The following is a 25,727-nucleotide window of genomic DNA, read 5'->3' on the forward strand; positions in this document are numbered from 1 at the left end:
GTCTGGAGTCACACGTAGGCCAGACTGGGTAAGGACAGCAGATTTCCTTCCCTAAAGGACAAGAGTGAACCAGATGAGAATCAACAACAGATTCATGGTAATCAGTAGATTGTTGATTCCAGATTTCTTTTCACTGAATTCAAATTGCACCATCCGCTGTGGCAGGATTCGAACCTGGGACCCCAGAACATTAGCTCCATTTACGGATTAGTAGTTTAGCAATAATACCACTAGGCCATCGCCTTCCCTTAAATGGGATGGAGAAGAATGGGAATGGGGAAGCACATACTGTGTCCAGGGTCAGACAAACCTCTTCATACTGCCCTGTGCCACCATTTTGGCTAGATGTCTCTAACCTGGTTACAATGCCCTACAATTGACCTGATTTAGATTATGGAGATGAATACAAATGTATTACTATCCTGGTCTCTTTTGTCTGTATTGTTCATTACCACAGGACACAAATCCATTGAGCAGATCCAACAACAAGGTTTGTTTTTAGAGAGGAAAAAAAACACAACTGTAAATAATGATGTAACTTATACACTACTGTAGCATATATACCCGATTTTATGTTACCCAAAGGAATTTAGTCTTGCACAAAATGCAGATGAGACACTTTCAATCTATTTAAATTGCTATAGAGAATGGCTCAATTTAGTTGGTTTACAACAAGACACTGTTGGCAAGATCAGCATGGAGTGAACTGATGACACTGTAAGGGATACAGAACACTGTTACAGTAAAATATTACAGATGGGAAGATGTTATAGAACTGATGAATAGCGCAGATGGGAATATTTATAAAGTATTTGAATATAAAAATGCTAAATAACCTTAAACAACATTTACGCGAAGGGTTCAAAAGATCCCACTTCATCCATTCCATAGCCTTTGACAGGACTAACCCTTTGAAGGCTGAGACACCTTTAGAATTAAAAAAAACTATTCACCTTTTATTCAGCCAGGTATTGAGTTCTTTAAGTATATGTATAAGTGGAATTTGCAGCACAGAAACAGGCCATTCAGCCCAACTGTTCTATGCTGTTGTTTCATTTTTCTAGATTCCATCTCTACAGGTGATACTCTGCAATGATTCTGACAATGAGTTTGGACCCAAAACCGTAACCCGTCCTTCTTTTGTCAATGATTGACTCCTGCTGCAAATTTTTGTTCTTACTTCATATTTCTAGTTTACTTTTGCTTATCTGTTTAATCTGCTCTGTAAACACCTATCAGGGGGTGCAGGGGTGCATTCCACATTTGGGGTGCTATAATTATAGAATCACTGCAGTGCAAAGGAGGTCATTCGGCCCATCGGTCTACACCGACTCTCCAATACAGCATTCCAATCAGACCCTGTCCCCGTAACCTCATGTATTTACCCCACTCATTCCCCTAACCTATGCATTTTGGGACGCAGAGGTACAATTTTCCATGGTCAATCAACCTAACCAGCACATCACATCTCTGGAGTGTGGAACGAAACTGGAACACCCAGAAGAAACCCACACAGACATGGGGAGAACATGCAAACTCTACACTGTCACCCAAGGCTGGAATTGAACCTGGGTCTCTGGTGCTGTGAGGCAGCAGTGCTAACCACTGTGCCACCCATGGTGTTTTGACATTCTTTGGGAGCAGCCGATCTTGCGTCCCTGCTCCTGATTGTGTACATACTGCATCACATTCATTGGGATGTTGGGTGGGGTTTTCTGTCAAATCAATTTTCTCTAATGTGATAAAGTACAATTAAAGAGAAAAAAAATAGAAGCACCACGTATCTCACTTCATAAAGGCTGCCATCTGCATTTTCAAATGACCTTTCAATGGAAATGCAGCAAAGTTTAGGTTTAGATAGTAGAAGTTTGTACAAAATGGACCAATAGAAAAGCTGGTGCTTCCATTGATTTAACAATTCTCACATTCCATCTTTTTCATAATGTTCTCCCTGTTTCTCATGGTAGCATTAACTCAGGTTCTGCAAGGGTGTGCATTTAGACATTGAGCACTGACAGACTAAACACACAACTGAATTTTCCAACTCATGTCACTGAATTATGATCTGGAGTGAAAGATCTAACTGCTTTTTCCTGTTATGGGCCAGTGACAATGAGGCCATTTGCAGACTTCTGACTGTCTCCTGTACAGGGTAAGTAGCTGCTTTCACAAGCTCAGGGTACCTTGAGCCACTTTGCAGCCAAAAAAACTAAAGTGCAGTCATTGTAAAGAAATGTACCAAGCAACTTGTGTATAGTAATGTCACACAAATGAGATAAATGACCAGATAATCTATTTTTAGTGTTGTCAATTGAGGAAGAGGACACAGAGAACTCAGCACTCTTCTTTAGATATATCACATTAGTTTATAGAATCCCCACTGTGTGGAAGGAGGCCTTCGAATCTGCATCCACAGTTCGACAGAGCATAACATAGGCTTACCTCCTGCACTATCCCTGTAATCCCACACATTTATTTTGCTAATTTCCCCTATCTACACATCTTTGGACACTAAGTGGCAATTTATCATGGCCAAACTACTGTGTCATCCTTGGATGGAGCCTCTGTTCAGCTCTCATCCAAAAGATGCCACCTCCAACGGTACAACACTCCCACAGTGCTGGAATGCCAGCCTGGATGAGATGCTTCAGTATCTGGAGTGGGCCTTAAATCCATAACCTTCTGACTCCAAGGCTTACCCACTTCATCACAGTTGAACGTGAGTGCAGATGATTTTGCGCTGCTGCTAATCCTAAATAGCATTTGTAAAGTGGAGTTGAGGCTGAGGATCAGTCATGAGCATCTAGAATGGCTGGCAGATCTATCCCTGCTCCTATTTTTATGCTCTTAAAATGCCAACAAAGCCTTTTGTTTTCTTTTGACAGGAACACAGGAAATTGATGCAAGAGTAGGCCTTCAGGGCTGCCCTGCCATTCAATATGATCATGGCTGATCTATGCCCACCTCAACTCCTTTACTATGCCATTACCACATAGCCCTCTATTCCTTATTTATCTATGAAATATTTATTCACCTCCATTTTAAAAACTTCTAATGATCCAGCATACATTACTCTGAGGCAGAGAATTCCAAAGATTCACCACCCTCTCCAAGAAGAAATTTCTAAGCAACTCAGTTTTAAATGCCTGGCTTGTTTGAGACTTGTCAAAACATCTCAACATCTACCCTATCACGCCCCCTCAGGATCTTGTATGTTTGAATATGGTCACCCTTCACTCTTCTTAACTGCAAGGAATACAGATCCAGACTATTTTGTCTCTCTTGGTAGGACAACCCTCTCATCCCAGGAATTAGCCTGGTGAATCTCCTTTGAACTGCCTCCAGTGTTACTATATCCTTTTTGAAGTAAGGGTACCAAAGCTGTACACAATATTCAATGTGGGGCCTCACCAACATCCTGTACAATTGCAACAAAACCTCCCTATTTTTAAACTCCAACCCCTTTGCAATGAAGGCCAAAATGTCATTTGCCTTCTTAACTACTTGTGAAACCTGCTCATTAGCTTTTTGCGATTCATGCACTAGAACACCTAGATCCCTCTGTACTTCACTCACCTGCAGTCTCTCTCCATTTAGATAATAATCTGCCTTTTGATTCCTCCTACCAAAAAGTGCATGACCTCAATCCTCCCCCTTCCCTCAGCCTTGTCTTCTCCCTTTCTGAAGGAGGGGGTCACAATGGTTGTTTTCCAATTTCTGGTACCCTCCCAGAATTTAGTAAGCTACCAAAATTTTCAATCAGTGGGTCCACTATCTTTGCAGCCACTTCCATTAAAACCCTAGCATGTAGTTCATCGGGTCCTGGCGACCAGCCTGCCTTTAGCCCCTTCAGTTTCTCTTGCTGCAATGTTTCCTCGCAGCAGAATAAATAATAACATGCAATGATAAAGCACTTTTAATGTAGCAAAAATGTCCCTTACACACTGGCATGGAGAAATTGGTTGGTTTCCCACAATTCAATTTATTGGAAAGTTAAGTGGTCAGCAAGATTATCTGGTAAATCCATTGTCACCCAGCCCAGGAAGGGGTATGGATTAAAGACTCATTGTAGTATGGAGGAAAGCTGCACTTTCTGTTGGAACAATGAGTTGCCTGTCTCAAGTCAGAGCTGCACATTTGGCAGCACAATTGCTCTCAGTGCCCCTGGGATTAAAAGGGAGACAGGAGAAAGGGAAAATCATGTAATTTTTCAGTGATCTATGCTGGAAGCTGGCACATGGGTGGAAGTCAGATGAGGACAGAATCGGACTTTAATCACCTCTGTCATCAATATTTGCTGTCTGGGCTCACACAAAGCTTGACGAGAGGTAAGGTTAATAGGGGGCATTTTGTAGAGCTGTAGCCCAGCCTGGCTGCACCTTAGCCCAGCCAGGGACTTATCCCAGCCCGGGGTCAGTGCTTTCTGCACTGGACTGTAGCCACAACCTTTAAAACTTGCATTATTCTCATTTCAGAAATGACTGAGACAGGAGTCAACACCCAGGTGACTTTACCAGCTGGAAGATTGTACCTCCTGCAAAATTGTTTCTTGTAAATCAATGTAGCTCTGAATTAAAGTTCATGATATCAAAAAGAAAAATAAATAAATAACAGGACCTTTACTTCGCCAGAAACTCAGTTAAGCAATGACACTCTGAAAGGCTTCCTGTCCTCTGTCCTTAATGCTCCTGCTGACACAAAACTCATATTAAGTGTACACATGGATGATTTAATAGGATTTCAAGAAAATCAATTTTTTTTTAAGCAGCAGCAGCCATGGTAAAAAGATTCCGAACCGGTCACTGCACTGACTGAGTTCTGTGAGTAACCACCCAATGACAAACTGTCAAACATGGAAAGGTCAAGTAGCTGATTTTCTCCACAACTGCTAGGAGTTGCTCACTGTGCAACGTCCCCCTTGAGCACGGTTCCAGCTTGCCACAGTCAGTGTCACTGTAAAAGCACACAATTTCAAAATGCTTTTGGAAAGTCCACAGACAAGCGTGGGGCAAATGAGTACGTAATCTTTTTTAAACCCTGAAAGCAGAGTGAGAAATTCAGAGGAAAATCTGGAGAAAGAATTTTTAATAAGTCGAGAGAGCACAATGGGAATGTTACGATTCAGTGCTGGGAGCAATAAGAGCACAACTTGGGAATTCAGGAAGGCAGTTTTCTGGAAGGACGCTTGTATGAAGTTCACTCATTATGCTCGGGCACCCTGACCGGTGCTCCTGACGTGTTGCATTCAGCTAAGAACACTATTTCTTAAATTCTACAATTTAAATGGATAATCACCACTATTAGGGCAGCTAAACACCTAACACTTATTCGATTAGCCTCAACATCCCTTCCTTGTTTCCCTGACATCAATTTTTACGAAGATAAGGGTAAAATATTGCAGATGCTGGAATCTGAAACAAAAATAGAAATTGCTGGAGAAACTCAGCAGGTCTGACAGCATCTGCAGAGAGAGAATAGAGCTAACGTTTTAAGTTGGGATGACACTTCGTCAATTTTTACTCCCTGTTTAGGGTGGAGGAGGCAGGGGGGAGCTTTAGCCTGTACTTGACTTTTGCCACTTACATTTTTCACATTCAGAGCATGAAGCAACAGGTTAATCAATCACAAGGGGGTGTATGTGTAGCTGGAGGCTGGGAGCGAACAGGGGACAGTGCAAAGGAATAATCAAATCCCACAGTACTCCTACTCTCACCTCCTCAGTATCTCCCCTCGTACACCGTGTAGCCCACTGGATACTTATCTACAGCAGACATCCTGTCTAAGATTTTTCCTTCTTAGACGAGCTGCGATTTAGTGCACACAGCAATGCATTTATCTAATTAAAGACCACAGGGTTTCCAGTGCCTGTTTCCTTTAATGGAGCGCAATATTTTTGTTTAAGTGCCAAGTGCTGAAGATAACTATGCATATTTATTGTGTTCCTTGTGTTTGATTCAATGGGTGGAATGGGTGTGCATGTCCTGTTAAGACAAAGGAGTTAATGGAATTAAATAGCCTTTGGCATTAACTTGATCAGCACTGGGCCTTCCCAGGATAAAAATCCTGTCCCAGGAGATACGGCAGGCAGACAATGACTGGCAGTTTTCCATTGCCAAGAACACCATACCAGGAGCACTGGCAGCTGCTAATGTGGGTTAGGGTTGGGGGGAGGGTGTTGCCTGCTGCAGTGTGGTGGGGGTAGGGGGTGCCAGTTTGGTGTGGGCAATGTAAGGAAGGGCACAGGGTGACTGTCAGGTGGCTTCTATTTTCCCTATGCTGGGTCCCTCCATCAGGCACGGCAAGCCTTCCAACAAGAGACCCTTTTTCCCACAGCAGGGAAGCTGCATGAAACCCCAAAACGGTCTATCCACACGGCCAGTTCGCCACCCGCTGCAAGGCGAATACCAATTAATTAAGCATTAATTGCCCATAAGAGCTTCAACCAGCAGCCAGGTGAGACAACCATCCATGAACCTTCCTGCCCTGGACTTAATAAGGTGGAGATGGCATGGCAACCACCCCAATCACCTGCTCCATCAAATGCCCACCCACCATCTCCAAACTTATTTCCTAGGAGGAGAGGAAGGCATTAATTCTGCCCAGCATCTTTGAATAAAATCTAATTTCATCATAATATTACTGGTTATTTTTCCTTTTGCCCTTTCTCACCAGAGAATCATAGAAAGGTATGGAACAGAGTGAGGTAATTTAGCCCATGCCTATACTAATTCATAAGAACATAAGAAATAGGAGCAGGAGTAGGCCATCTAGCCCTTCGAGCCTGCCCCGCCATTCAATAAGATCATGGCTGATCTGTCGTAGCTCAGTTCCACATTCCCACCCTCTCCCCATAATCCTTAATCCCCTTGCTTATCAAAAACCCATCAACCCCCGTCTTAAAAATATTTAGCGAGGTAGCCTCCACCACTTCAAAGGGCAGAGAATTCCAGAGATTCACCACCCTTTGAGTGAAGAAGTTCCTCCTCAACTCCCCCCCCCGCCTTTATCTTGAGGCTGTGCCCCCTAGTCCTACTGTCCTTTCTGAGCGGGAAGAGTCTCTCCACCTCTATCCTATCCATCCCATTCATCATCTTATATGTCTCAATGAGATCTCCCCTCATTCTTCTAAACTCTAACGAGTACAAGCCTAGTTTATTCAGCCTCTCCTCATAGCTCAACCCTCTCAACTCCGGTATCAGCCTAGTAAACCTCCTCTGCACTCCCTCCAAGGCCAAAATATCCTTGCGTAAGCGCGGCGACCAAAACTGCACACAGTACTCCAGCTGTGGCCTCACCAATGCCCTATACAGCTGCAGCAAGACCTCCCTACTTTTATATTCAATCCCCCTCGCTATGAAGGCCAGCATCCCATTTGCCTTCCTGACCACCTGCTGGTTGGGTTTTTGCGACTCATGCACAAGGACCCCAAGGTCCCTCTGCACCGTCGCCTGCTGCAGTTTTTCGCCACGTAAGTAATAGTCCTTCCTACCATTCTTCCTACCAAAGTGGACCACCTCGCACTTGCCAACATTAAATTCCATTTGCCATTTCCTGGCCCATTCGCCCAGCCTATCTAGATCCTTCTGCAGACTCTCCACACCCTCCGCGCAATTTTCCGTTCCCCCAATCTTGGTGTCATCAGCAAATTTCGACACCATACACTCGGTTCCCTCCTCCAGAACATCTATATAAATGGTAAATAGCTGAGGCCCCAGCACTGACCCCTGGGGCACTCCACTAGTCACCAACCGCCAATCCGAATAGCACCCATTAACCCCCACTTTCTGCCTCCTATTTGACAACCAATCCTCTATCCACGCTAACACCCTACCCCCAACTCTATGCCCCCTTACCTTCTGCAATAACCTCTTGTGAGGTACCTTGTCAAACACCTTCTGAAAATCAAGAAAGATCAAACGCCTTCTGAAAATCAAGAAAGATTCTTTCAGAGAGCTGTCCTATTTGTCTCACGCCCTGCTCCATCCTCATTGGCCGAGAAATATTTCCTTGCTAGTACCTGCATGGGTTTCAACTGGGTACTCAGGTTTCCTCCCACAGTCCAAAGATGTGCAGGTTAGGTGGATTGGCCATGGTACGTGTGTGGGGATACGGGGATAGAGCAATGGGAAAGGCCTGGGTGGGTTGCTGTTTGAGAGAATGGCATCTTTCTGCACTGTAGGGATTCTAGGGCTCGATTTATCCAATTCCCTTTTGAAAGTTACGAATGAAGCTGCCTCCACCATCCTTTCAGGCAATGCACAACAGCCCATTGTTCACAACCTTAATATCACATTTAAACCCGACGAGTCTCTGACTCATATTCATGCCATCACCAATACTGACTATTTTCGACCACAGTAACATGGTCTGCCTTCAACCCAGTCCCAGTTCATCTGCTGTTGAAAATTAACTCATGTCATTGTTACCTCTAGACTCAAATATTCCAATGCATTCTTTGTGAAATTGGTGTTTGTAGAAATAAAAAAAATTGTAAAATCCTAAGCGTTGTAAAACTGCATGGTCTGTGTAAAAGGTTGTTTTTTTTACCGTACTTAGAGTTTTTGAAAAAAAAGAGATGCAGGTATGCATGCAAGTACACTGAGAGCACAGAGTGAAACATTGTTTCAAGAGGCTAGGCAGTAGGGCTGCCAAGACAACAGGCCATTTTTGAATTTTGACCAATCGTTTTGAAATAGGCATTTGAATAATAGCAGCCTATCAGATTTGAATTTGATGTTTGGGTAACCTGGATGCTTCTATGTCATCAGGGGATAGAAGACAGACAGCTCGAGAGAGACAGACAGCACCTGGTTCTGCGAGCAACTGCCTCTCCCACAGCTCATTTATGTCTTAAAAGAAAGCTTTATCTTGATAATGAAGACAGCAAAGAACACAGAAGATTCCAAAAGATAAAACCTGGTTGTATTGAGTGTGACTAAAAATTCTATTGTTTTGTTAATAAGTAGGAATTGTATTTATCTAAATCATTCTATTAGAATAGTGTTTTATTCGATTTGTTAATAGTTTAGTTAACCTGTTAGATAAATCAAGTGTTACTTGTTGCCTCTACGGAGTATCAGGTAGTTATTTTGATTTAACCACTAAACGTTGCTGAAGAGCAGATCGTACTATTTCACACACACTTCAACAGATTATGAAGCGAGATGTTTCTCTGAGTGGTTGTGTGTTAGTTGTCAGAGGAGATCAACCTCCCCCTTCATAACAACTTTTAACTGGTCCATTACATCCTTCCCTCAGTGAACACATGGTCATCAAAAACTCTGCTGCCTGTATTCTATCCCATGGCAAGTCCTGGTCCCCTATCAGCTTTGTGCTGTCTGACATTGGCTCCTAAATAATAAGTGTGACTTTTCAGAACAAATTTTACATGCCCCCATCAGGCATGTTTCCCTTGGAGTGGGGGTACGCTTTCTTGCCCACCCTGAAGCTCAGCTCCGTAATACAGCGCAGCTGCTGAAATCGGCAGCTCACTCACATATTTAAATCAACAAATAGATGTTTAATTAGGCTTGTTATCAAGCCTATTGACTAAGGTAATATGCTGCTCACACCTTAAACGTGGGCAGCAGAGTGGGAGCAGGAAATTCGATTTTTAACCTGAGATGGTTAAAGGAAACGGGTATTTTTTTTTGGGGTCAGTACCGCAGCTCCCCCTTGGGATGACACCCCCAGTTCCTTCGAATTTGCTCCCTTCTTAAGCCCAACTCCTCCCCTCATTGCCCCTCTCGCTAACAGAATTCGCTCCCCTCTAGTGGTTAGCACTGCTGCATCACGGCGCCAGGGTCCTGGATTCAATTCCCGGTTTGGGCTACTGTCTGTGTGGAGTTTGCATGTTCTCTCCATGTCTGCGTGAGTTTCCTCCAGGTGCTCCGGTTTTCTCCCTCATTCTGAAAGTCGCACTGGTTAGGTGCATTGACCTGAACAGGCACCAGACTGTGGCGACTAAGGGAATTACGTAGTAACTTCATTGCAGTGTTAATGTATGCCTTACTTTTTACTAATAAATAAACTACTTTTTGCCCTATGCCTCTCAGCCCAAGATACTTGACTTACCTATTCCAGAGTTCCTAGACCTTGGGCTCCACTCCTCTTCTGCAGGACTGCAGCTGCCTTTCTGGGGCTGCTACGGCTGAGGGAGCTACTGGCCAGAAAGTAGGACTTCTGCCCCAATGAGCTCCAGTGCACTTTATTGCACTGGAGGTGGTTTAGAGCAGGTCAGCTCCTCACTGACATGGTTTCGTCCACTACCACTCTCCCACACCCCATATTATTCCAGCCGCAATCCCAGGTTTCCATGGGCTTATTCCTCCCTATCCCTGTAATCTCCTCCAACCCCACAATCCTCCAAGGTATCTGCACTCCTCTAATTCTGGTCTTTTGCACATTCCCAGTTATATTTGGTCTACCACTGATGGCACTGCCTTCAGTTGCCTAAGCCCCAAAGTTGAGAATTCCTTTCCCACACCTCTGTGCCTCTACACTTTATTTTCGTTTTTTAAGGCTTCAAACCTACAACTCTGCTCCAGCTTTTGATGATCTGATCTACTGTGTCATTACGTAACCCAGCGTCGTACTTAGTTTTACAATGCTCTTGTGAAGTGCCTTGGAAAGTTTTATTATGTTAAATACACTACATAAATATAGGTTGTCATTGTCATGTAAAGAAAGATCCTCGTCATCTCTTCCCTGGTCCTTTGTCAAATATTTGAAACATGTATCCTCTGGTTATGACCCTCCCATGAGTGAAAGGTTTCTTCTTATTTCTATAAAGTTTCTCCTCAAAATTCTTTGCTCCAAGGAGAACAATCCCAGCTTCTCTAGTCTTTCCACATCATTGAAGTCCCTCATCCAGGTCCATGCTTTCTCGAAAGGCAAAGATTCTTTTCTGGGGTGCTTCGCTGTATGCAAGCCAATACAGAATGTACCATTTGGATATTCAATGGATTCAGGGGATCAGAAGCAAGCATGACCCTGTGCTCATCACAAGTCCATGCACGTATTTCCATCAGCAGTCTGAGGATTGGAGTCAGACGCCAAAGTCCAGGTCAGTTTCCCCCCTCTTCCTTAATCCAGTGATACTGTGGGCAATTTTATATTATTGTATTTTTCTGACATCGACCAAGGTTAACTCAGTACACCTGATGGCCCACCTAATGTGAGACTGTAGCTTGAATCTGGAGTTCTGAATTTTGAGATATGCTTTGCTGTTGATGAAAATTCTACAGCATCCTGAGTAATCTCAGCAACTAACTTTTTTTTATTCAGTCAGGGGATGTGGGCATCACTTTGGGCAAGCATTTATTGCCCATCCCTGAGGGCATTTAAGAGTCAATCGTATTACTGTGGGATCTGGATTCACATGTAGGCCAAGCCAGATAAGGTTGACAGATTTCTTTCCATAAAGGACATTTGGAAGCAGATGGGTTTTAATAACTATCTACGATAGTGTTATGGTCATCATTAGACTCTTAATTCCAGATTTTTATTTCACCATCTGCCACGGTAGGATTCAAACCTGGGTGCTCAATTTATTAACCCGGGTCTTCAGATTACTAGTCCAGCAGCAATACCACGATGCCACCGCCTTCCCATTGATGAGTTTAACTGCAGGACCTCAATATAATTTTCCTCCTCTGTTTACTGCCCAGCTATCAGCCATGTTTGCAGACTGGTTGACTGACGGACAGGAAAATCAGTGGCAGAGGGCTGCAGCCAGGGATCCTTGAAGACACTCAGTCCCTAGCCTTCATGACTGAGCAAGGCTGGAGTTTGGAAATCGGGAGTGGGGGAAGAGAAGTGGTCCCATGAGTGGACGGGGGGGGAGGGGGGAAGGAAGGGAGGGAAGGGAGGGGAGGGGGGAGGAGGAGGAGGAGGAGGAGGAGGAGGAGGAGGAGGAGGAGGGAGCGCCAGGATCAGGGTGGAGGTAAGAGAGAGAGAGAGAGGGAGGCGGTGGAGATCCTCATCCTTTTGTCGTTGAGGGTTAATATTGAGGCTTTGGTCTCAAGATTGCATTCAACATTTCCAGAACACTCTCACAAAACTATGATTTTTCAGGTTGTGATCCAACACAGGCTAAGGTGGTGATGATATTAATACTGATGCTATAAAGGCAATTGAATATTGCTATTTTATTGCGACTACACAAAATGTGAGAAAAATGTTTCCTACTGCAATTTGTTTTTGAAAACTACGTGAACTCTGGAGATTTCAATAAAATGAAAAGCAATTTCAAACTGCTGGAGATAAGAAGACAGCCCTGTGCCTCCCATCAGCTCAGTAAACAATCATAATGAACAGCAGAGTGACTGTCATCTATGATAAAGTGGTAGCTAAACACAGCTAGGATGTTATTTTCGTGAATTAATGTTACCAAGGGTTTGCTTACCGTTACCATTTAATGAATTGTCACATTTAAACAATGTAAAAGAATGGCACTCACTGTTGTAACAACAACGTATAAATTCAATCCAATTATCAAGCAAATCCTAATCACATAGGCTTTACCAGAGAGCTCAGCATCTGTGCGATCAGATCTTTCCCTTTCCACTGCAACGCTTAAATCATTTTTTTGTGTTAAATGTCAGATTTCGATGTAATCACACACACCAGAAGCTTCAGGATTCAAGTCCCAATCTGTGCTATTGTGCAGATCTCAAATGAGGACAGCAGCGTCTCAGGTTGCAGGGGAAGAAAATAAATAAGCCACAGTTCCCCCTCCTCCGCTTTATCAGTGATCCTTGCTGTAAAGTGCATAACCGTGTGGACTTTGTTGGGGATGAGTTTGCGGTCCTCGCTCCCCTGTTTGTGCGGGAGGTGCCCACTCAGAGGAAGAACAGCTGGCCTGCAATCATTCAACGTCCAATAGGCTGGAGATGGGATCTCTGGCCTCGGGAACAGGAAGTTCCACCTCAGAGCTGCCGACCAAGCAAAGGCTGGTGGCTCTTGATGTAGCGGTAGCGCCAGCAGTAGCTGTGACCACTGCCAATACTATAACCTGGGCAGTAAGCGGCAACAGTTCAAAACTTTGTACGTTTGGGGGCTGAGGTTTGAAAGGCCATGAAGGGAGGATAACCTGGAGGTTACAGCTTTGGGAGGTTGTCTTCCGATGGGCCCAAGGGATCAATTAAGGAGGGACCAACCCCAGCCCTTCACAGGCCAATACAGGAAAACTGCCAAGTTGGCTGTTTGGAATCGGTCTCTCCCACTATCAATTCAATGACAGTGGTGATAGGTGAGGTCCATAAGTGAGCAGGCCAATTAAGGCCCTTAACTTGGCCACAACAGGCACTGGCATAATTACAGTTGGGGTAAGGGTGGGTGGGTAGGAAGGAAGTGGGGAGGCCACCTTTTGGATTCAATATGCCTTCAAACCTGCTAGAGGTGGAATGTTAAATCCAGTCAAGAAAGTCAAGACAACATTTTCTGCCCTTCAAAGCCGAGGGGCACCAAAGCAAACTGCAGTGACCCTACTGTAGTTGCAGCACAATTGGCTAGATGAACACAAATGCTCTTTCCTGCTCTACGTGCCTGTGTGCCACATGTCCCAGTTCATTTATTCATGAACCAGATACAGATATCCTGTTATGTTCCTTTTCCTATTCCTAGATTAGGCAGCGATGATTGTATATATTTATATTAAATTGCCCATCACCAATGAGACTTTGATGTGTATCTGTTACATTTGCCCCATATGATCAGCGAAATAAGGTTTATGCTTTCAGGAAAACTGCAGTGAAGCAGCATTCAAAAAATGCTTTTGGACTTTCTTGCAGTGGGGGTAAAGCAGATGAGGCACATTGTATATTGTACTTTGCAACACTCAGAGTCACAGGATTACTAAACCTTTCACAGAGAGGGTTAATCGAAGGCTAACTATAAAACTCACATTAAAATAAACAAGACTGTGTCAAACATGGGAATCTAATCGGGCAATCAATGTTCTCAGTGCAATTCGGCACGATATCTAAAAGATGCCAGCAACTCCTTGATGTGGATAATTTGTCACTGCATCAAAATTGGATCACAAACCTACCCAAACGTTAAAATCACTAACTTTTCCACTACTTCTTTCTGGAATCTAGATCCTGCTTAACGTCCAGTGACCCAAGTTGGATGCACACAGGATCCTTTTGAGCCTGGCAAAACTCACACTCAGGCTCACTGATAGCCGAAAAGCCTTTGGGAGGTGTAACAAAGGACTATGAACCCATCCAGTGGCATCGGTAAGAGTATTCAGGAAACAAGGGAGAAAAAATATATTAACACAAAACAGGAGAGGAAAAGCATTCTTCCTGTTTGGTCTTACGAATTCAATCTAACAGTCTCAGAAATGTTATGAAAGTTTACCCTCATTTCTAAAGGTTTCTTTTCCCCCTGCTCTCATTGAGGTGCTAGTCAGGTGTTTCGTTTTTTCCTCTGTTTTTATTTGTCCATGGGATGTGGGCACTGTTGGCGAGGCCAGCATTTGTTGCCTATTCCTAATTGCCATTGAGAAGTTGCCTTCTTGAATCACTGCAGTCCCTGTGTTATACGAGCATTCACAGTGCAGTTAGGAAGGAAGTTCCAAGATTTTGACCCAGCGGTAGTAAAGGAAGGACGAGATATTTCCACATCAGGATGATGTGTAACATGGAGATGAACTTGTAAGTGATGGTGTTCCTGTGCATTTGCTGCCCTTGACCTTCTAGATGTTTTGGAAGGTGCTGTCAAAGGATCCTTAGTGATTTGCTGCAGTCTGTCTTGTTGATGTTACGCACTGTCGCCACTGTGTCGATAGTGGAGGGAGTGAATGCTTAATGTGGTGTATGTGGTGCTAATCAAGAGGGATGCTTTGTTCTGGATGGTATTGAGTTTTTTGAATATTATTTGAACTGCACTCAGCCAGGCAAGTGGACAGAATTCCATCACACTCATGACTTGAATTTGTAGATGATGGCCAGGCATTCAGGAATCAGGAAGTGGATCACAGACCACAGAGTTTCCAGTCCCACACCTGTCCTGGCACCACTCACTCCCTAATGTATTTATAAGTTGGTTCAGTTCAGTTTCTGGTCACTGGTAACCCCCAGAATTTTGACACAGGGCGATTCAATAAGGATAATGCCATTGAATGTCAAGGGGAACTGGTTAATTTCTCTTGTTGGAGATGGTCATTGTCAGGCACTTGTGTGTTTTCTTGTCACGTATTGGTCCAGTCTTAAATGAAGGTTTGGTCTTGCTGCATATGGACATAGACTGCATAAGGGTGCCATGGTTGCACAAAGGTTAGCACAGCTGCCTCACAGAACCGGGTTCAATTCCAGCCTTCTGTGTGGAGTTTTCACCTTCTCCTGGTGTCTGCGTGCATTTCCTCCGGGTGCTCTGGTTTCGTCCCACAGTCCAAATAAGTGCAGGTTAAGTGGATTGGCCATGATAAATTGTCCTTTAGTGTCCTAAGATGTGTCGGTTAGACGGATTAGCCATGATAAGTGTAATGGGATAGGGTGGGAGAGAGGGCCTCAGTGAGAAATTCTGTCAGAGAGTTGGTGCAGACTCGATGGGCTGAATCACCTCCTTTTGCACTCCAGGAACTCCATGATTTAGTATCTGAGGAATCATGAATTGTGCAATCATTAGCGAACATCTCCACTTCTGAACTTACGATGGAGGGAAGATTGTTGATGAAGCAGCTGAAGATCGTTGGGCCTCAGGCAAGATCGGGGAACTCCTGCAGTGATGTAATGAGACTGAGATGATTGATCCCCAAAGCCATAACCATCTTTCTTTGAACGAGCTACATCCAGCTGTTTCTCCTTTATTGCTGAGTCAAAATCCTAGAATTCCCTTTCTAATACCAGTGTGGGACCATTAGCCTGTAGCAGCCCAAGAAAACAGGCCACCACCACCTTTTCCAGGGTAACATGAGGTGGCAATAAATGCTGGCCTTGCCTTCAAACTCAAATTCTGAAAATAAATAAATTACAATTCTTTCCTGCTTTAACGTACTAACTTCATGCAGTAAAATAACTGCTGCTCTCACTTAATCCCCAACTTTCCTTCCTCATACACTTACCAAAAGACACTGCAGTCAGAGACAATATATCCGATGTGTAGAAACTTCTTTTTGATGGAGAATATTAACTAAAATAATACTGTCCTGGGAAGAACTCAAAGGGTTACTGACAGTTTTAATTTATTACATTTCACATTATGTGAAGAGGAAAATTATTTGTATTAATAAAAAAATTTCCTTCCTGAATAGGCTAATAAAATGAAATCCAATTTCAAATGACTCAAGATAAGACGACAGCTACACAACTTCCATCAGTTCAGCAAACAATAATAATGAACAGCGAGGTGACTGTCATCTGTGATAAAGCACTCCTATTAGCCATCCTGTTTTTATATTAATGTTAATTATAACACACATACTGTAATGGATTATTGAGTTTTTATCTGTATTAAGAACACTAATGGTAAATATGCCAACAAAATGCCATCTTCCTTTTTTTAATTAGATGAAGGTGAGTTTCAGTGCGAGAGATTTCTCTTACGATGGACCTTCTGGGATATGACTAAACCACAGGCACCTGTTTGAGACTGATGTCGCTAAAGAGCATCACAAGACCAGCACACTCGTTACAATGCCAAATCTCATGCTGCTAACTGGCAAGGATAAATGGAGATTTTGCTTTGTTCTGTTTGCAACTAAATCAAAAGTATTCAAAATTCAGCTTAAGTTGTGCCAATGGCATGCACAGGCAGTCAGTGTAAAGCCTTATCCTACTAGTAGCACTGAGTCAGAGATAGTGACTTCAATCCCATGCCAGGACCTTAATTTAGTCGGAGTCTAGGCTGACACTTCATTGCAGTGCATTGAGGTAATATACATCAATACTAGAGCTGCTGTCTTTCAGATCACACATCAAGCCCCAGGCACTTTTGCCGTCTCAGGTAAAAGAGTGTTTGAAAAAGAGCAAGGCTATTATTCCAGTGTCCTGGCCAACATCTATCTTGCAATTAACATCTCCTGGAACAGGCTAACTGGCCATTTATCATATTACAGTTTCTGAGGCTTACTGTGCAGTAACAGGCTTCCACAATTGCCCATAAAATAACAGTTACAATAAAATTCTTTAGTTGTAAAGAGTCTTATTTTTTCATGGGATGTAGGCATCTCTGGAAAAGACAGCATTTGTTGCCCATCACTACCAACCCCTGGGCTGGGCCATTTCGAAGAGTAGTGAGGAGTTAACCACATTGCTGTGGTTCTGATATCACAGGAAGACCAGACTGGGTAAGGATGGCAGATACTTTTTCCTATGGCCATTGGTGTAAACTCTACTGCCAGTGTTCTTACTTGTACTGTGCCCCATTTACCCATTACCCTGTGCTCATGGACCTCCACTGGCCTTCAGTTAAGCAAAAACTTAATTCTGAAGTTTTCATCTTTGTTTTCAAATCATTCCATGTCCATGGCCCACCCAATCTCTGCCATCTCCTCTGTGCCATACAACTCTGAGATGTCTGAGCACCTCTAATTCTGGCCTCTTGAGCGTCTCATTTTAATCATTGCACCATTGACAGACATGCGTTCAGCTGTCCAAACCATAAAGCTCTGGGATAGCCTCCTTAAACCTTACAACCTCATTCCTCCTCGAAGAGCATCTTTGAACGGATACATCTTTGGGAGACTCTGGTGGCAGCACTGGGAATGGGAAGGGAAGAAATTGATTCCGATGATCAGATTGGTAAAGGTGGAACAAATTAGGATAGTTCCATTAAGCTGGACAACAGAGATGAGGCATGATAGAAAGGTGACAGATTGTGTTATGGGATATAGAGAGGCTGAGAAATACATGGGGAGATAAGGTATTACGTCACAGGCCCAGTGGATGCCACTTGCAGCTTTGGTTAACAATGCTTCAATGCTATGGTAGGCAGGTAGGAGGAGAATGAGTGCGAGGGGCTCAGGAAGTGAGACTAAAAAGGAAAATGAACTCCAGTTTGCAACTGAAGTAAAGCAGGTTAATTTAGACAATGTTAAACTGACATTGAACTTATTGCAGTACAAAATAAACCAGTATGTCAACCAAAATCGAGACTAATAAAACCTTTATCAAAGGAGCTTGATACTTACACTGAGCAGTAGGCAGACTGGAGAAAAAGCCTTTCAGCCGTGCCGATAACCATTCCAGGCTCTCCTGTAGATTTGCCAGGGCCTTTAGATCACTAACATCTCTCAGGATTTCATTCTGTGGTATCAGCTTGTCTCCCAAGTTGCCAGTCAACACTTCAGATTCCTTTGCATTGGCAGCTCTGTGTATTATAACAGTAATTTTTTTTAAACACAAGTCAGGAGGGAAATCAAGGATTCAGAAATAATAACCTAATGTGACCAACATCACTGTTAAACACATTTAACATGTTCAGTGCTGTTCTAAAGAAATGGACTCCGTAGGTTTATAATGCGGAGCATCTCTAGGGTACTTTAACATTCAACTCTGGTCATAAAACAATCAAGGAATCAAAACGTTGTTCATTTTTACTTGATCATTATTTTTTGTTTTTGATCATCCTGTAAAAACTAGTCCATCTTTGTTGTTCAGTCAAGGAGGCTATAAGTTATTCATCTACAGGATTCCAGCAAGACAAGAACAGAAATATTTTGATTTATTCATGGGATATGGGCTTCACTGACTGGGCCAGTATTTATTGCCCATCCTGAATTGTCCTCGAGAAGCGGCTTCCTTGAACCACTGCACTCCATGTGGTGTAGGTACACCCACGATGCTGTTAGAGAGGAAGCTCCAGGATTTTGACCCAGTCACAGTGAAGAAACTGCAATATATTTCTGAGTCAAGATGGTGAGTGTCTTGGTGGTGTTTCTATGTATCTGCTGCTTAGATCAAAGGAGGCTGAGGTGGGACCTAACTCAGGTGTATAAAATTATGAGGGGCATACATAGATAGGAAGGAACTTTTCCCATTAGCAGAGGGGTCAATAACCAGAGGGCATAGATTTAAGTTAAGAGGCAGGAGGGTTATCGGCGATGTGAGGAAAAGCTTGTTCACCCAGAGGGTGGTGGGAACCTGGAACTCACTGCCTGAAAGGGTGGCAGAAGTCAGAACTCACATAACATTTAAAAAGTACTTAGATGAGCACTTGAAATGCCATAGCATACAAGGTTAAGGCCAAGTGCTGGAAAATTAGATGAGAATAGATAGGTGCTTGATGGCCAGCATGGACACAGTGGCCTGAAGGGCATCCTCCCATGCTGTAAAATTTTATGGCCCTGATTTTACAGGCACGAAAATCAGGGTGGGAGAGGCTTGCAGAATAGCATTCTCCATTGGCCTCAGACGCAATCTTACGAGCCTCAAGTGGGCGTACTAGTAACATTCCGGCCTATAACTCTATGACCGCCAAGCACCAGAACCATCTTCCTTTGTGTCAGATATGATTCTAACCAGCAGAGAGTTTCCCCTTAATTTCTATTAACTTCTGATAGAGCGCTTGCATCTTACACAGAAAAGAAGGGTAGGGCAGATTTAATAGCTTTCAACATTATGAAGGTTTTTGACAAAGTAAATAAGGAATTTCTAGTGGCAGGAGAAATAGAAATCTAGGAAATAGATTCAAGATAATTGGCAAAAGGACCTGAGGGGAAATTAGGAGTATTTGTTTTAATGCACTGTCAGCAAGGATGAGGGGCAATTTTAATATTAACTTTCACAAAGGAATGGACACTGACTTGGAAAGGAGAAACATGGTTGAACTATGAGAGAAGAGCAGGACTAGTTGGATAACTCTACCGAAGAGCTAGCATAGGCATGATGGGCCAAATATCCTCCTTCAGGATTCTAAAGACTGAACATGGAACAGTGCTGCAACATCATAGAATGGTGACACAGCACTAAAGATGGCCCCATCACCCCAGCTCTCTCCAAGAGCAACTCACCTAGTCCCACTCTCCTATCTTTTCCCCGTAGCCCTGGAAACTTCCTCTTCAGAAAATTATCCAATTCTCTTTTGAAGACTTTGTTTCCTTTACCGTACTCCCAAGCAATGCATTCCAGATCATAAGCACATAAGTGTAGAACATTTTTCCTCACGTCATCATTATTAAGTGGTAAATATGAGGTATACATGGCAGGCAACATTTGCAGAATGCAGTCTGGGGCCAACTACTAAGTGCATGATATTGATGAGTAATCTTCCACTGTCAAATTCCTTTCAAGTACGCAGTCTGCTCCTGCACACGCTCTCAGGTAGTGCTGGCAGCAATGATACAAGCTACACCACCTCCCTCCAACCATGGTGCCTTCCTGTCATCTGGGAAGGGATGCCCTAAAGCATTAAATAAAGCAATTGTCCTCACACCCAGCTGACAGAGTAACAGCACATTCACTGTATCACCTGTCAAATGGAGTCAGGTGCAATGTTGCTCAGCCATTTGTCACAATTTGTTACTTCAACCCTCAGCAAACTGCTTTAAGTCCGTTTTAAGCTTTTATAAAGGCTGTCACAGAGTTTATTTGGTCACACTGTTAATTACACTCCCTGGACCGATATACCTCAGAGACAAGAAGGATTTACTCAAATCGACTGTCCTCAGGATTGCTGGTGAGGCCAACTCTGACTTGAGCAGACGCATGCTGCGCACACAATTTGCAAGGTGCCAGGACAACATTTTCTAGTGTTATATAAAATCCCTAGAGTACAGAAGGAGGCCTTTCGGCTCATCAAATCTGCACTAACTATATAATCTCCCCAAGCTCCTATCCCCATAGTCCCATGTATTTACCCTGTTAATCCCCCGGCACTAAATGGCAATTTAGCATGACAAATCAACCTGATCCGCACACACCTTTGGAGTGTGGGAGGAAACCCACACAGACACAGGGACAATGTGCAGACTCCACACAGAGTGTGACCCAGCCAGGAATTGAACCCAGATCTCTGGTACTGAGGCAGCAATGCTAACCACTGTGCCATCCCTAGTTTACATAGAATGTCTCCCGGTCATATGTACATGCATACCAGAACAGCAAATGGCCTGCACTGCCAACTGAGTAATGGGAGAAGTCTTCCATCCTACAAACACAATGAAAGCCAGGATTCAACATCCCAGATGCTGGAACGAAAGCAGACAATGAGGGGATTTGTTGGAAGATAGAGTTGTCCTCGCCATCTGACGAAAGCTTATTTTCTGAAGCTGAAGCACAGTTAGTGCACAAGTCATTGTCACTCAACCAAAGAACCTCAAAACTCTTTACAGAGGGAGAGATTACATCAGAGTTTGCAGCATAGAAACAGGTGTCTCGCCCTGACCGGTGTCTATGTTGCACACATGCCTCTTCCTACTGTATTTCAATCCATCTTGAGTACATTACCTTATATTCCATTCTCCAACATGCACTTATCTAAGTTTACCCTTAATGCATTTACATTGGAATTCACTGCTTACAAAGGGTGACAATCATGGATTTCAAAAGGAAATTGGATGGGTGCAAGGAGAAATAAATTTGCAGGATCATGGGGGCAGAGTGTGGGAATGGGATTGACTGGGTTTGCTCCACAGAAAGTCGGCATGGACTTGATGTATTAAATGATCTCCTTCGCCATTGTAATAACTCTATGATATTTGACTCAACCTTTGTGTGGTCATTTTCTCATCACTGTGGGCAAGGATGTTCAGATTCATTCACTTTCTCCAGCATTTACCACTGAGAAAATTAGTTTCAATCAGCAGTAAGAAACTCACGAATATGAATCTGTTTCAGTGTCAGTGTCACTGAAGATAATCTATGCAGGCACTTCCCTTGTCTTTATTTTTTCCTCCAGGGTAATAACCACTTAGGGTCAAACTATACATGTTTAAAGGGTTAAAAATAAAGAACATCTGTGTACTGTAAGGAATCCTCTGTCAGAATCAATGTGATAACAAACCTCTGAAGGGCTGAGAGTTTTTTTTAGGATACATTTACCAAATAAGAGACAGAGACAAGCTACATTTCTTATTTAAATAACGTCATTTCTCTTGCCTCTCTGGCTCTACTTCAGTCAAATTGCAGGATATTCTGAAGGGGGAGAGTGAACAGTCAGAAATCATGGCCCATATTGGTACCAATGGTATAGGTAAAAAGAGGGATGGGGCCCTGTAATAAGAATATAGGGTGTTAGGTAATAAATTAAAATGCAGGCCTTCAAAGGTGGCAGTCTCAGGATTACTCTCAGTGCCATGTGCTAGTGCGATCAGGAATAGGAGAATAGACAAGATGAATGCATGGCCAGAGAAATTGTGATGGAAGGAGGAATTTGTTCTGATTTCTGAGGCAATGGGGTTGATTCTGGGGGAGCTGGGACCTGTAAGCTGGATGGGTTCATCCCAGCTCAACCGGGACCAATATCCTCACAGGGATATTAAAGGGAGGGCTTAAACTAGAGTGGCAGGGGATTGGAACCTGACTGGGTCCTGTGTGCATTCTGTCCCCTTATCTGAAAAGGATATATTTCTACAGAGGAAGAGCAGCCAAGGTTCACCAAACTGATCCTGGGTTGGCAGGATTATTCTAAGAGGAGAGATTGGGTTGGCAAGTCCTACATTCACTGAAATTTAAAAGAATGAGAAGAGATCTTGTTGAAATGTATAAAATTCTGATATGGCTGGACAGACTGGATGCAAGATGATATTCTCCCTTGGTTGGGGGTGGGAAGGGGGGAAATCTAGAACAAGAGATCGCACTTTCAGGATACAAGATAGGTTCTTGAGATGAGAAACCTCTTCATTCAGAGAGTGGTGAGCTTGTGGAATTCTCTATCACTGAAAGCTATGGAGGTCAAGTTACTGAATATATTTAAGAAGGAACCAGGTAGATTTCTAGACATTCAAGGGATAGGGAGAGAGAGTGGGAGTATGATGGCAGAGCACACTCAAGGAGCCGCACAGCCTACTCCTGCTCCTATTTTCAACGTTTCTATTGCACAAGACTAATATTTCCTAATCTTACCCAGCTGCCTCATCACTTTGATTCACATGACAGTCACACTTATCCCATATGATTTTGGTCAGCGATGTCAGTCTCAGAACTGTGATGTGGCTAGAAGCTGGACTGGAAGGATCTCAATGAGGAATTTTAGGAAAGATGGGCATGGTTCTGGGAAATAATAACATGCTTGAGGATGTAATGGAGAAAGGGTAGGTTAGAGATGGCCAATAAATGATAAATTGTTTGTGTGTTTATTTTAGTAGGAGTTGATGCTATAAATTTTGAATAGGAAAGTAAATGGTGTTTATACTGAGGCGTGGAGAGATGGGTGAGATGCAGGCAAATCTGAACTAAAGGTTAAATAGCCTAAGGTTCTGGTCAAGTGTTTTAATGATATGTACCAACTAACGTAGGGGTCATAACTGATTAAGGATTGATCAAGGAATGTGTGAGGAAGAGGTTCAAGGGAGCAGAAGGTGGGTCGCTCAGCAAAGATAAGTTTAGAGAGGGCAAAGGAAGGAGATGAGGAAGAAATTGCAGATCGATTCTGGTGCTGAAACTAAGGACAGTTATTTTTTCAAAGCAATAATCTCCTCCATCCAATTGCAATTGACATTCCAAGAAAAATTCTGATGACGGATCCAAATTAAATGTTAACTTGGCCCATTTCAGGGGCTCACTGATGTGCTATATACTTTCAGCGTTTACAGCTTTAGTTCAGATTTCCAACTAGTATAGTGTTTCACCCAGATTTTGGAGTGAGCAAATATGCACAAGTATCATTGGTGCTCTTTCTACTGCCCTAAATCAATCAGTTGTGGATCTTATGGCACAGAAATCCAAATGTGTTTTGTAGTTGTTTCCACCAGACCCTGATCCTCTTCCTTCCGTTCCCTACAAAACAAAATACCTCAGGCAAAAATCGCAATTTGCAATTCCAATGAATGAGAGGGTAAATTACTGGCAACGTTACACCTAAAAAAAAATTAATAGCAGGAAGAAATCAGAAAATGTCTCGATTCTCTTTTAAAAGGTCACTGGTTTGAAAAATTGTTGCCTTTCTCTTCCTGTACATGATGCAGCTTTAAAGATTTGTTGAGACATATTTACAGGGCTGCTCTTGAGTCTCAAACTAATGAACACTGTCATCTGTTGTTCTACTGCAAGATGCTTATTATTACGAAGAGTAACCTTTTTGAAATGGGGAACATATCAGTTGCTTAGAGACCTAAAAGCCAAGAGAAATAACTGGTGAGGACAGCAAGCAGAGTGCTGCTCATCAATTAGCATATTACTAGCTACCCCGCAGCTTTCAATCATATTAAAGGAAAAATGCTGACAACTTCATAACAATGGGGAGTTGATGTACTGCAACACTCGACCAGAACCACCCTAGGCCATTTAACCTTTAGTTGACCACCTCCTTGCCAACTATCCCATCCGCTCAGTAAAATGGAAGCTGCAATGTGTCAGCAAGTACAATTAATCACTCTTACCCTGTGTCTTTCTCGACAGTTAAAAGATATTTCTATTTCAGGATTCTGACAGATTGATAAATGGAAGGATGGGCCAAGCCAGGGAAGGAGAAATGGAAGTCACTGGTGTCATTCGAGTATGTGTTATGCGACCAAAACTCATCCTGCCCTTTTAACCTTGTAAAATACAACATGTTTAAGGACCATCTATAATTGTCATTGCTTTGTCAAGGTTTGCAATAGGGAGGACAGGAGATATGTTAATCTTTCATGTGTACTTTGATGACATAGATAGATATTTTTTAGCAGGGATACTCTCTTGTTAGAAGATCATTGTGGATGGCAACTTAATTCCTGCTGGTGATATTAAACAAAACAGTGATATCACATCGGTAGCCAAGCTCCCCAAATTATGTAGTGATGATGTAGGATATGTGGGGATACACAGATACTATATACTAGCAGCAATTTTTACATTGTACAAGTGGATAATCTGTGGTGAAGCCTGCGAAAGGGAAAATATGGGACTATTATTGAAGTTGGTGAAAAGGATCCCCCCAGATCAGCGCAGACAGGAAGATCAGATAGGGTGGACTACACATTCGTAAGAGAGCCTACCCGATTATCCAATGAATGAAATAATTTCAATGGATGAAAACTCAGCATGTATGGGCATATGGTTCCTCCTGCCAAGATAATCCTTTAAACCAACAGCAAAAAGAGGAAAATCTACCGGCCCCATGTTCCTCTAGAATACTATCAGTCTAAGCCCTGGCTGGGCTTGTGCATAAATTGAGCGCAAGCTTTTTCAAGGGCCCAGTAGTTTGAGCCAGGCTCTAATGTCATCTGATTATAAATTTTAATTAGACCTTACTTTTTCTTACACAGCTACTTCAGCTTATTTGTTTAAGCTTTCAACTGCAGTTTTTAAATGATTACATTTCCATTTTTTGATGTGGGGTTGTAATAGTTGCTTGCCATGTTTTTGTGAGATGGAACTTTCACAGGTAAGTACACCTGGCTAATTATACAATGTGTTTACCCCAAGCCGATTAGGGAGCTCGGCCGAACTTGGTTTCCATTCATACTGACCCTAAATGTTTTATTAAGACACTGATGATACTAAACTATATCTTAAATTTCTTTATAAGTAGAGGATTAACATTCAATAAACAGCTTCATGCAAAAATGGAGTGAAATGCAATGGAACCATGACTGAAGAACAGTGCTCCTCTAAACAACATTTCAGTGGACAAGAATT

General features: G+C 42.9%; 1 protein-coding gene across 1 annotated transcript in view; it reads right to left on the minus strand.

Annotated features, from left to right (window-relative positions):
* exoc4 (exocyst complex component 4) overlaps window positions 1–25,727 on the minus strand; it is a 544,546-nt gene that overhangs the window by 33,084 nt on the left and 485,735 nt on the right. Inside the window, exon 13 of the mRNA XM_080207649.1 lies at window positions 18,140–18,318. Within this exon, the coding sequence (XP_080063775.1) occupies window positions 18,140–18,318 (179 nt within the window). The remainder of the gene's footprint in view (window positions 1–18,139; window positions 18,319–25,727) is intronic.

This window comes from Carcharhinus amblyrhynchos, chromosome 19 (assembly GCF_965287045.1).
Source record: "Carcharhinus amblyrhynchos chromosome 19, sCarAmb.v2.hapA, whole genome shotgun sequence".
In the NCBI taxonomy this organism is placed as follows: Eukaryota; Metazoa; Chordata; class Chondrichthyes; order Carcharhiniformes; family Carcharhinidae; genus Carcharhinus; species Carcharhinus amblyrhynchos.